This window comes from Tiliqua scincoides, chromosome 2, assembly GCF_035046505.1.
Source record: "Tiliqua scincoides isolate rTilSci1 chromosome 2, rTilSci1.hap2, whole genome shotgun sequence".
Taxonomy (NCBI): Eukaryota; Metazoa; Chordata; class Lepidosauria; order Squamata; family Scincidae; genus Tiliqua; species Tiliqua scincoides.
This window is the reverse complement of record NC_089822.1, coordinates 29,517,892-29,531,186: the sequence shown is the minus strand read 5'-3', so window position 1 is coordinate 29,531,186 and position 13,295 is coordinate 29,517,892. Positions and strand designations below refer to the sequence as shown.

Sequence of the window (13,295 nt, the reverse complement as noted above, 5' to 3'; positions counted from 1 at the left end):
AGGTGATGGGGAGAATGCAAGAGGGAGGGGGAAGAACTGGGACATTTCTGGGGACATTTCAGGGGACATTTCTGAAGAGGAGGAACTAGGGGCAGTGAGGAAGCAGAAGGGGGTGAATCCAGAGGCAATGGAACATGCCAGATCTATGACCTCTTTAGGAAATTTCCCTGCCCCTTTTCCTTCCTTGGACAGATGCCACCAAAATAGGTTGCATGTGTCTGAAGAGACCAATAAGTGACATGCCAGGGCTTATGTGGAGGTAAGTTAAAATTTTTACTTAACTCCTATTTACCTTTGGGTCATCCGCCCCACCATAAAATGCAGTACACACCTTTTTGGCTCAGCTGTGTTTGGTGCTAATGGTGGGAGATAGGATTGGGCTTTTAATATAGGATAGGAACATAAGAAAGCCCTGTTGGATCAGACCAATAGCCCACCTAATTAAGCATCATGTTTTATTTAAATGATAGCTAGGCAAATGCTTCCCAAGAATCCTACAAACAAGGAAAAAACTATAATTGTTCTTTGTGACAAGGGAAGAATAGACATACTGAAGCTCAAGTACGACTACAATATTACTGATATGAACATTAACGTTGCTCCTCATAATTTTCCTTGTTCCTTCAGCAGTTAAACATACAGGATTCTTGCTCATTCCAGAGAAAGGAACTGTTATTCCTGAGGAAGAGTTGTTGCTCCCAAGATACAATGGATGCCACCCCATGCTCTTTTCCCTAGCATTATGAATAACATAATGAATTCCATAGGATCAATGGCAGTCCTGGGGAGGGCAGGGGGGCAAAGGCCCTGGGGCACCACACCTGTGGGGCGCCCTTCCAAAGGCCAGGGAGGCCCCACACTGTGTCTCTGGGCACTCAGAAAGCCTTCTGAGGCCTCTGGAACACTAACAGTACTCTCTGTTTTCGTCGCACAAGGCTTCATACTGCAAGTTAGTCTCCTGGGGGGGGTGCATATTGCAATCCTGAGCCCTGGTGCAGCACAGGGGCCAGATCCATAACTACATAGGATTTGTGAAAATCTCAATATAAGGAACAAAAAGTATCATCATCATCTTTTGCATATTATTCAGCAATACTCAGGGTGTTCTGTTTCTGTTATGAGACGCCAATAAAAATGATTTAGATCAGTAGTTTCCAAACTCGAACAGGGGAGTGGGAAACCAGGTGTTTGCGTGGGCGGGGGGGCGGGGAGGGGAACAGTGACAGCACTGCAGGGATCTCAGTGCTGCAGCTTCCAAGGGGCTTTTTACTTACCTGAGGGCAGTGCTGCCCTTCTGCAGGGTCCTTGAGGTTCACAGCCCCCTCTGATCTGCTCTGCAGCTGCTGTATAAAGCTCTTATCTCTGATCTAAACCTACTTTCTGTTTTCCTTGTAGCTTTAGATCAGAGATAAGGACTTTGCAAACAAGCTGCAAAGGAGATCAGGATCCTGGAGGCCTGCGGGCCTCCAGGATCCTGTAGGAGGCCAGTGCTGCAGCCCAGGTATGTAAAAAGCCTCCTGGCAGCAGCAGTGCTATGATCCTTGCAGTGGTGTCACTGCCATTGCAGCAGGGCCACTCCCCTTAAGAGAGAATGCCTGCTTCTGGTTCCCCTGGTGAGTCACAACCCACCAATTTGGAAATCACTGGTTTAGATCACAAACAATCTGTTGAGAACTATAATACTGATAGCGAAGTCTGTTTCTGTACTCAGCACAGTGCACACAGTGGCAACCTTTTTTTATTTTTTTATTAAACTAGATAATTTAAATGAGCACTATATTTCCTGGCATCTGCAGCCAACATTTTTGTACATGTAGTTTAGAGTTGTAATGATCCCACCCAATGAAGCTCTTTGGTTTTAAATGACACACAGAGCTGCATACTGGATCCTAAAAAATGAGACCCCACCCCCTAAAATCTGCTGCTCAAGGCAACTGCCTCAAATAACTGCATCACAAGGCCAGCTCTAAGCCTGCATAATTCTTTCTTCCTGTAGATACTTCTTGCTTCAGGCAAAACTTCCAGCAAAGTTCCTTTAATAAGGTCATATATTATTTGAAATGATATTCCAAAGAGGACTATTTAATCCTAAAGTCATGTTCTTTTGAATGTAAAATACATTTCACACAATTTATTAGTAAAATAATTGGATTTGTTTACCTTTTCCATATTTAATAATGGAAACAATTCTTGCACTTTCTCTGGCTCAATAAGATACTGCTCTGTTGGGTGCCAACCAGCGCGAGTCATTTGGTATTTAAATTCATCCACTCTCGTTGGGGTTGAAGCAATTCTAATACTCCCTGGCTGATGAAACCCTACAGCCTAATGGGCATTGGGGGAAAAAAATTAAAATTATCAGTTCCAAATATAGAATACTTATAAGTAGCCCAATAAAGTATTGTATAATCATGTTAAGCTTTCCCTTCAGTACAGGCTTTGAAATAGTACAAGGTTTCCATAAAATCAGTAACTTTCACATGAGATAGAACAAAATAGTAAACTGCAATCCTATACACACTTTCCTGGGAGGGGGCCCCACTGAGCAGAGTCCAATCCTAGCCCATGCCACTACATAGTACGCAGTTGACCTAACAAAGCACGTGTTGCATGCTATGGGGGGCAGCGGCTATCAAATAGCCAGCAAGAAGTAAGGTTTTACTTACTTTCTGGTGAGCCATCTAATCGCCTATTGGACTCCTTGGGGCCATGCCAGCTATTTTGCTGGTATAAGTCCAAGGAGAGGAAGGCAATGGGGCAGGTTGGAAAATCAGGGACAGAATCAGGCATGTGCTTTTGCTAACAAGATCTACTCCCTTCCACCCACTCTCCTCCCTTAAAACTTCACTCCTCAACTGGAACAGCCACTTTCACCACCTTACCTGGGCCAGCAGAGTGTCCAGGTTATTCTGGTATGGGTACAGAGCTGCTAGCTGTTTCTGCAAAGGGCTCCGTGGCGCATAATGGCAATGCAACATTTATGTGGCTGCAAGGTGATTTACAACAGCGGATCAATAGATCCGCTGTTGTAAATGGCCCATAGGACTGGGCTGTTACTTCTGAGTAGACATGCATAGGATCACACTGCAAGAAAGCTCAACTCTTTATTTGCACGAAGCTTTCTTTGTGCACTCCAATATATTTTCCACCTTGGGCAATCCTTCTACCCTATCTTGCAAATACAGGAACACAATTTTCTATCAATTTGATAATCTGATATTTCTATTCTGCCAATGCTCAATATATTGCAAAGGGAACAATGGTACTATTTTTATGGACATATAAAAAGAAGCCTCAAGAAACTAAGTTGGGACCAGGCCCCTGTGAACTGATGGCCGAAGAAAGTTTAAACCAGAAAAAGGTCAATTAAAAAATTCTCCAACCACTGAAGCACAAGAGCAGACAGTTATGTTTTGTTAGAAAACAGCATGGTTCACACAATTTAATACTGTGAGCTGATGAATAACAGTACTATCAATTTTTGGCTTCCCCTCAAAAAGAACAGATCAAAGACCAGTTACTTCCAAGAGGGGCAACACACAGTGGCATTAACAGAGTTTCTCTGGTGATACCAAAGGTCAACGGGTATTTCATTCCTCTTCACAAAATGTGGTAACCGCAGAGGTTAATGTTACAATTCAGGTTTTTAATTTAATTTACTCTTTGTTCTTCCTCAAGTATTTTAACTACTTTATGCATGCTGTTTATGAACAGTTTTAGAACTAACTACTGTACTGAACAGGGGTGTCCAAACCCCAGCCGGGGGGCCACTTGCAGCCCTCGAGGGCTCCCTATCTGGCCCTTGGGGAGCCCCCAGTCTCCAATGAGCCTCTGGCCCTCTGGAGACTTGCTGGAGCATGTGCTGGCCTGATGCAATTGCTCTCAGCATGAGGGCGACTGTTCAACCTTTTGCCTGAGCTGTGGGATGAGGGCTCCTCCCGCTACTTGCTGTTTCACATCTGTGATGCAGCAGCGGCAGCAAAGGAAAGGCTGACCTTGCTTTATGCAAGGCCTTTTATAGGCCTTGAGCTATTGCAAGACCTTCATGCATTCATATAAGTTCCATCTCTAATATATTCATTGATGGAAATTTATTCAAATTTGAAATGTAAATTAATTCTTTTTTTCCCCCCGGCTCCTGACACAGTGCCAGAGAGATGTGACCCTCCTGCCAAAAAGTTTGGACACCCCTGGTATTGAACAATGTGTGATGTCGCTAGATTGGTTCAGAATAAATTAACATGTAAGAAAACATCATAGGAAAATAAGAGTCTGCTTTATACTTAGTTCATTTAGGTCAATATTGTCAACACAGACTGGTAGCAGCTCTCTAGGGTTTCAGAGAGGAGCATTTTTCTGTCCTACTTGAAGATGCCAGGGACTGAATGCACATCTTCTACTTGCAAAACATATGTTCTACCACTGAACTACAGCTCCTCTCTAAAACGTCCTTAAGCCATTTCTGCCCAATGTTGCATATAACAACAGGGACCAATTGTGTACACCTTTGGGCAAGGTAAAAACAGGTTAAAGTTTTTTTGGGGGGAGGGGGGAAGGGGGCATTAAGAGAATGTCGTCCATCTGGGAAGACACCTGAAAATAGGACAAATTTGTTGCACCATGCTTTCTATGGTAATTTTTGGGAAACATAAAATATACTGAGATAATGGATGAGACAAGTCCTAAAGAGACAAGTTAATCCAGGGGTGTCAAACTCATTTCATACAGTGGCCCGCTTAGGGCTAGAAGTGATATCATTAAGCAGAAAGTGATGTCATTAAGCAAATGATGGCCAGAAATAAGCACTTTGTTCTTATGTAAGAACTCATTAGCTGCAAATGACAGAAGAGAAAATATGCAAATCTTGAACATATTTTCAATATATGGGAGAACCCATTATCATGCTACAAGAGCCCAATAACATGTAGGTTGCCCTTTCAGCCATGTCACTTCTACTGAAGCACCACTTTGCAACTCAGCAGCTGAGAGATGCTCTACAGAAAAGATGCATCATTTGAAGTGTAACTGCTGAAAAGGCACCCCATGTGATAATTGGGCTCTCCCAGTGCCTCTCCCACTCTCATCCCCCACAATCTGCCCCTTCCCCCATAGTGTTCCTTGCCTTCTGAGGCCTCCTTCCATCTTTCCCTCCCAGAGACTCAGCAGAAGCAGTGCTGCTGAAAGGGTGGTGCTGGGAGAGCCCAATTATCATGTGGGCCAGATAATGAGCTTCCGTGGGCTGTATCTGGCCCACAAGCCTTATGTTTGATACCCCTGGATTAATCTTTATATAGAAACACTATCCAAAATCCCAAACAGTTTCAAGCATTCAATTCATGGTATAATTGTGCAGCATGTCATATTTGGCAAAACTAACATGGAATCTTGGAGCCCAATCGGACCACAGTTGCAAATGTGCCGTGAGGCATATTTGTGGGGCTCACCGCCGGGCTGGTGCTGGTGCTGGGCTAGCGCACGGCAGTCGCCCAGGTTCCGCAGCTCCGTGGTCTCCTGGACCACCGGGCTGTGGAACAGGAGGTGGGGGCATGGCCGGGGGTGTGGGGGAGGTGTTTTGGGGAGCAGGGAGATGTGCGGGAGGCATGTCGGGGGAGGGAGGGAGGCGGATCCACGGAGCTGAGCTCCACAGCATCCAAGACGCTCGTGCAGGGCTGCGCGTCCTACATGAGCACCTTTACTTTAGCATCGACCTTTTGGTCAGCGCTAAAGAGAGTAGCCCCATTACAACGTCCCCTTCTCCTGAGGCTACAAACGTCCCCTTCTCCCGAGGAGCCTCCCGCGGGAGGCACAGGAACTGGCGGGAGCCCTCCTTGGAGCCGCTGAGCCTGGGTGCTGCGGGGAGCTCAGGACTGGGCTGTTAGTCTGCACATTTAAAGGTACTCACCTGTCCTGTCTCCTCTTCTAATTTTTCATAAAGCTTGATGCTATAGCAATGGATTTGCTTCAGATTTATTCCAGGGTGGAAATAGGTAGTCAAACCTGCCTTAAAAAAGAACCACCAAACAAAATATCAGCATTTTTTGTTTTAGAGTTCTTCAAGAAAACATGAAAGGAGAGAAACAATTATGAAGCAAGACAGAGAGGAAGATTAACTACCACTAATCCCACCCCCATTCAGCAGGCATAATTTGGGACAGGATTGCTCTGCTGCTCAGTTAATTGCTGAAAACATTAAAAATAAGTGCATTAAGATAACACAAAGATTAAACACTGGCAATAGCACCAAATAATCAAGAAGACTGCATTAAAAATCATTTGAACTTGGGCAAATTATACTGTGAAATACAATGTAATCAATCAATATATGAGATAAATTTTATTTTATCTTATCAAGTCCATCAAGTGCTATTGTGAACATTATAGTACTTACAAATGTACATAATTACTATAAATGTACACTACCTCAAGAGTATATGATACATATTAATTGTATCTGGCTTCATTACAACCACCAATACTGACATATGATCTGATATCTAGAGTTACCCTGAGATGGTAAACAACCGAAGACAACTTCTTCTTTGTAACCAGCTATGTTAAAACATAGATTGCATAATATAGATCCATGTACTGAAGCCTAATCTCCTCATGATGTTCTGGAGCAGAATGTCTTGGCTAACTATGAAATATAAGTAGGTTGTTTTTCTGCCAGTGCTATGGTCAGTATATGCAGCAGATCTTGTTAAGAGAGCTTCCTCTTTCCCTTACATCAGCATTAGTTTTTTTTTTTCTCATACTGCTGACAACTTTAACAAAGAGAGATGTTAATAAAGCAAAATATTGAATTAAGTGCAGCATTAGAGCACTGTCGTTTTCCTCATCAACCTCCACATATCTGGGGTTTTATTTAAGCCCTTCAAATATCTGCCTCTGACTATAGTCTAAGTCAGGGGTGTCCAAACATTTTGGCAGAAGGGCCACATCTCCCTGACACTGGGTTGGGGGCCGGGAAAAAAACAAATTAATTTACATTTCAAATTTGAATAAATTTACATAAATGAATATATTAGAGATGGCATTTATATGAATGAATGAATGAATGAATGAATGAATGGTCTTGCAGTAGCTCAAAGCCAACCTTTCCTTCGCTGCCACTGCTGCATCACAGACGTGAAACAGCAAGTAGTGGAGGAAGCTCTCATCCCACAGCTCATGCGAGACGTCAGACAGTTGCCCTCACCCTGAGAGCAGTTGCGTTGGGCACTGCAGGCTCCAGCAAGTCCCCATAGGGCCAGAGGCTCATTAGAGACTGGGAGTTCCTTGTGGGCTGGATTGGGAGCCCCTGAGGGCCGCAAGTGGCCCCTGGGCCGGGGTTTGGGCACCCCTGGTCTAAGTCATAGCTACCAAAACCATGCAGTGACTACTGAAATTTGCAAAATCCATGGGTACCAAACTCATGGATACCGAGAGCCTTCTGTACAACCATGTTAATTACTGGTAACTAGTGAATTTCAGCTTTCTCTTGTTTCAGAGATAGACTTGCCACATCTAATTTCTAATGCTGACAATAAAACCATTTATACTGTAGAACAGTTATGGCGAAAGGTTGCTAAAAATCTGACGTCCTATTTCACATTTAATACACAGTATTAGAAACTGTTCTTACTGCATGCCAAGTAGATCCAGCAGTGAGTTCAGATTTTTCTAACAGAAGTACATCCTTCATTCCAGCCTTGGCCAGGTGGTAGGCAAGACTTACACCAACACAACCACCTCCAATAATGACAGTTTCTGCTGTGTCTTTCCATCTTGTTTCTATGGAAGATGGCTTTTCTTCCCTGGGAAAAATGTAACAAAAAACATGAACTAGTGGCCGTGAACAGTTCTTGTGGCAACAACTGCCACAACCTAATTATGTGCTGTGTGAAGAACCTTCTTTTGCCCATCCTAAGTCTCCCACCAATTTGTTTCAATGAATGACCCCCGCTCCTAATATTGTAAGAGAGGGAGAAAAGAATCCACTCTCTCTATACCACTCTCTCTACAATTTTAGGTTTTGGTCATGTTCCTCCTTAATTGCCTTTTATCCCCAAGTTAAAAAGCTCTGAATGTTGTACTCTTCTTCGTAAGGAGGTTGTTCCAGCCCTCTAATCATTTTGGTTGTCCCCTTTTGCACCTTTTCTACCTTCTACCTAATATACTTCTTAAGTATATTAACTTAACCAGCACAGTATTCCAAATGTAGCTGAACCACTGACTTGTTTAAGGGTAATATTATATTAGCAGTTTTATTTCAATCCCATTTCCTAATTACTTTCCTAAACACCTTTTCTTCAAAGAATTTCTTCCTCAAAGTCAAGATCACCCACAGCATTTCAGTCAGGCCTGCAATAGTATGTCCCAGACATTACTTTGGGTTGGTTAATATAATTACCCACACTGACCCAACAGAAGAATCTGATCTTCTAATAACCCAATCCTATCCCCCACCATTAACATTGATCCAATAATGGTGGGGGTCAACCGAACAGCCAGCAAGAGGTAAGTAAAAATATCTTACTTTTAAGTGAAAGTAAATATTTTTTACTTGCCACCAGTAGCCTATGGGTCTTCTTGGACCTATGCCAGCCATGTTGCTGGTGTAAGTCTGAGGCAAGAAGAGGGGCAGGGTGGGGTTAAAAAAGTGGAGACAGCACCCTGGTGAAAGATGTTACTGCTGGCATCCACTCTCTTCCTGCACATAACATAACCTGCTGCCAACTTACTGGCAGCAGAGAAGGTGTCAGGAGCTGTTGCTCCATGTGCCTCTTCTCACTTGCAGCAATGGCCCAGAAGTGTGATGGTATCCCAGCATTCACACCTCTGTAAAGGTGGTGTACGCTGCTGGAAAAGGAGTTTCAGCAGCGCAAGGCCCAGATTGGATTGGGCCATAAGTTTCCTAGTTTGTTAGATTCAATAACCCCTTTGACATACAGTTCTATGCCACCTCAAAATGCTCCATTATGGGCATTATATCTATGCTCTAATTTGCAACCAAAAACTACAGCACAGCCATCGTGGCTTGGAGGTTTCTGAAGTTCACATATAAACCCCTGTACATTGTGTTCTCTTTCGAATGTTGTTGGTGCATGTCTCTTTCCCTGTGGCCTTTAACTCTCTTTGACCTGCTGCCCTGCTCTACCACATGTTCATTTCCTAACTGTACCCTTCCCCTTTCTGAATAATCTTTAACAGCATTTCTCAACATTTGACCTCTGCTGTACCACTTTGCATGGTACCACTGGAAGTAATGATGCCACTGCCAGTTAATTCCAGATTGGGAGACCAGATGCAACATGACAAACTCTAGTAAGAGGCTCAGAGCGGCCAGAAGGGCTTTTTCAAATGTGTAAAAGCGTACACTGTGCATGCACATCTTTCAGTTCATAGGAATAACACACAAAGTAGAAGCCTGCTTGGATGGGCCTCTTACTTTCTGTTAAACTCCAAATCAGTTCTTGAGTAAGAAAAGTCAAGCATGTGGGATAGTCAGGCATGGGGGATAGGGTGGGACTAACATGAGCAAAGACCTGTGTGCATTTACCCAAGACCAGTGGTTCTTAAACTTTTTAGCACTGGATCCCACTTTTTAGAATGACAATCTGTTGGGACCCACCAAAAGTGATGTCATTCAATTGGAATTGATGTCATGGATGGAAGCGACATCATCAGTGTAGGCTTCAAACCTAAGCCATGATCAGACAAAGGTTCCATTACACAGCACACTCGTGCTGTTATTTTGCATAGCTCAACATACCAGCTCGAAAGTCAAAGCAGAACGCACTCTTGGAGATCCTTCTCCAACCACACAGCCCTCTCCCCTTTCCAGCATCCATCTTCCCACCTACTCAGGGCAAAGTACCATGCCTCTCTCCCACTAGGAGCATGTCCTGCCCAGCAGCTCTGTACCCTGGGTTTCAACTCTGTATTTTCAATGGCAGCTGAACTAGGTGCTACATAACCCACCTGAAATTGGCTCATGTTACACAGTTTGAGAAACACTGCCCAAGACCATTTCACAGCAGTTTAATGATCCACAGGGAATAGTATATAAAGGGACATATAAAAATCCACCCCAGAGTCACCACTTCTATTAAATCACACAGAAGATTCTAGTGAGAATGTAGTCTTACAGAGTTCAAGTGCATAAGTGTGTGCACTAACAAATGGGATGAAGGAAATCTCAGGGCTACACATGACCTTTCAAAGAAAAATATGTACCCACTTCTCTCTGGCTTTACCTTTATTTATCACCTGAGTAGAAATCGTGAATAATGGATGTCATCCTGTGGCTTTTGTGTAAAGGGTCTGAGTAAGCACAGTGAGCTAGTCAAGTTGATCTTAGGCTTCACCCCTTGATGTGACAGCTGAAGTGGGGTTCTTTGTGCCAATATAAAATAGTGACCTAGAGTACACTGGGTTTAACCTGGGGAGACCAGGATCTAGTATCCTGGGAGTACCCAGGATCTCAGTCTCCAACCTTACTGGGTGGCTTTTGGCCAAGTCACTCCCTTTCCCCCAACCAATCTCATAGGCTTGTTGTGAAGATAAAAATGGATGTGAGTGGGAAGGATTGGAAAACAAACCACAAGGGCTATGCTTCCCTAGGTTTTTTGGAGGAAGCAGAAGCCAAAAATGTGACTAATATTCATTTGACTCCCAGTCCCTCAGGAGGACTTCCCATGAATCTCAATTTATGCTGTAAGGCTACATTCCAATCCACACCTTCCTGAGAAGAAGCCCCAGTGAATACAGTGAATACAGTTTACTTCCAAGTAAACATGCATAAGTGTGCTGTAAAGCTACAATCCCACGCACACTTACCTGAGAGTAAGCCCCACTGAATACAGACAAGCATTGGGTGATGCTCTTAGGCTGCAACCTATGACTTAGGCTGCAGTTTGGGACTTTCCTGGGAGTAAGCCCCATTTAAAACAGTGGGACTTACTTCTGAGTAGGCATCCATACGCTTGTGAAAGTCTGCCTCAAGCCACTTCCTTTCTTTGACTTCAAAGGCACTCCCCCCACCTGCCAAGTGAGCAGGGCGGGAGGACAGGTGGAATCACCTCACCTGTCCTGCAGACACAGCACAGTGACTGGTCTGGACAGCGACGCACCCGCACCCCACAACACAGACTGTGCTGCCCGCCTGAGAAGGCGGAGGCTGGACTCACCACCCCTCAGCGCTGGGGCTGCGGGCAAAGGGCCGCGCTGACAGCGCAGACCAGCCTCGCAGCCGGGACGGTAGCGCTCTCAGCGCGCGCCGGAGCATGGCTGGTGCCCGCGCAGCTCTCCAGCTTCTCCCCGCCGCGCTCCCACGTTCTCCGTCTGCAGGCCCGCCGCAGCCCACGCGGCGACCAGGCAAGACCCGCCCCTGCGAGGCGGCCGAGCGGCTCTGTCTGCGGGGAGGAGGGACACTGCCTGCCGGGGGGGGGGGGTGCTTCTGCGCCGAGCCACAGGAGCGTGGAGGGAGAGCCTTACAGCACAAGCTATGCATGTCTACTCAGAAGTAAGTCCCATTATAGTCAATGGGGCTTACTCCCGGGAAAGTGGGAATAGGGATTGCAGCCTTACAGCACAATCCCATGCATGTTTACCTGGAAGTAAGTCCCACTGTATTCAGTGGGGCTTACTCTCAGGAAAATGTGCATGGAATTGCAGCCTTGCAGCACAATCCTATGCAATCTTATACACACTTTCCTGGGAGTGAGCCCTATTGAACTCAATGGGACTGACTTCTGATTAGATACAAGATTCTGCTGTGTGGTATATGCAGGGTCAGAGTGACCAGATACATAAGAACAGCCCCACTGAATCAGGCCATAGGCCCATCTACTCTGGGTCAGGGTATCTTAGAGATAAGGCCTTTTTACAAGTGCTGCTACATGGGGTGGGGGCAAGAAATAGGGCCTTCTCAGTAGTGGCACCAACACTATGGAACTCCCTTCCCCTTGACTTAAGAATGGCTCCCTTTCTTGAGACTTTTCGGAGAGGCCTGAAAACCCTTCTGTTTAAACAAGCCTTCTGTGTTCTCGGCCTTTTTAACATCTTTTTAACATCTTTTATATTTTTTACAGGGCTGATTCTTTTATGATTTGCTGCTGCTCTATGCTCTTTTTACCGGACTATTTTTTATCTGACTGCTGTTTTTATGATATGTGTTAATATGTTTTTATTTGTTTTAAATTATGTTTTTAATCTGTTTTAACCTGTTGTAAACCGCCTTGAGTCCCTTCGGGGAGAAAGGCGGGGTAAAATAAAATTATTATCATCATCATCATCATCATCTAGTCCAGCTTCCTGTATCTCACAGCAGCCCCACCAAAATGCCCCAGGGAGCACACCAGATAACAAGAGACCTGCATCCTGGTGTCCTCCCTTGCACTGGCATTCTGACAAAGCCCATTTCTAAAATCAGGAGGTTGCACATACCCATCATGGCTTGTAACCCATAATGGATTTTTCCTCCAGAAATTTGTCCAATCCCTTTTAAAGGCATCTAGGCCAGATGCCATCACCACATCCTGTGGCAAAGAGTTCCACAGATTAACTACATGCTGAGTAAAGAAATATTTTCTTTTGTCTGTCCTAACTCTCCTAACACTTGATTTTAGCAATGTCCCCTGGTTCTGGTGTTATGTGAGAGTGTAAAGAGAATCTCTCTCTCTCTCTATCTACTCTATCCTTCAGTGCCTCTGCTTTTAACCATGGTATAGAAGAGGGAATTTTGGAAGGTGCAACTTTTTAATCCATTTCTGCCCAGCCCAAAGATGTACACATGTGAGCCCTATTGAGTATATGCAATGTTGGGCAGAAATGGCTAAACCCTTCCATGTTGAGGTGCACCTGCCACAATTCCCTCTTCTATACAATGATTAAATGCTTAGGCACTCTGTCCTCTATTGTATCTGGTCCCCTACTTGTGTGGCACCACAAAACCACCAATAGATTTTGTTGTGTGCGTGTGTTTGTTATTCATTCTTGCTAGGGAGCCTTCTCCCATGCAAAGTGTTGGGGGGGGGGAGGCAGAGTGCCTATACTTTTAACCATTGTATAGAAGAGGGTATTTTGACAGGTGCAGCTTTTTTAAACCCTTCCATGCTGAGTTGCACCAGTCAAAACCATATACAATGGTTAAAAGTATAGGCACTCTGACCTCTATTGTATCTGGTCACCCTGTGCACTGTTGTTGAAAAGTTGCCAACCAACTTTGTACAAAGCCTTGAAAAAATGTCATGCTTTTGGATACCTAGATAAAAACAGGTGGGTTTTTTTTTGGGGGGGGGGGGCGGGAGTTT

At 44.6% G+C, this 13,295-nt stretch overlaps 1 protein-coding gene across 1 annotated transcript in view; it reads right to left on the bottom strand.

Moving 5' to 3' along the window:
- The window catches only part of DMGDH (dimethylglycine dehydrogenase), a 46,876-nt gene extending 35,607 nt beyond the window's left edge, over positions 1–11,269 (bottom strand). The window contains exons 1-4 of the mRNA XM_066616382.1: positions 11,172–11,269; positions 7,625–7,796; positions 5,903–6,001; positions 2,161–2,325 (exon numbers count right to left, since the gene is read on the bottom strand). Coding sequence (XP_066472479.1) covers positions 2,161–2,325; positions 5,903–6,001; positions 7,625–7,796; positions 11,172–11,269 — 534 coding nt within the window. The remainder of the gene's footprint in view (positions 1–2,160; positions 2,326–5,902; positions 6,002–7,624; positions 7,797–11,171) is intronic.
- Between the last annotated feature and the right edge of the window lie 2,026 nt (positions 11,270–13,295).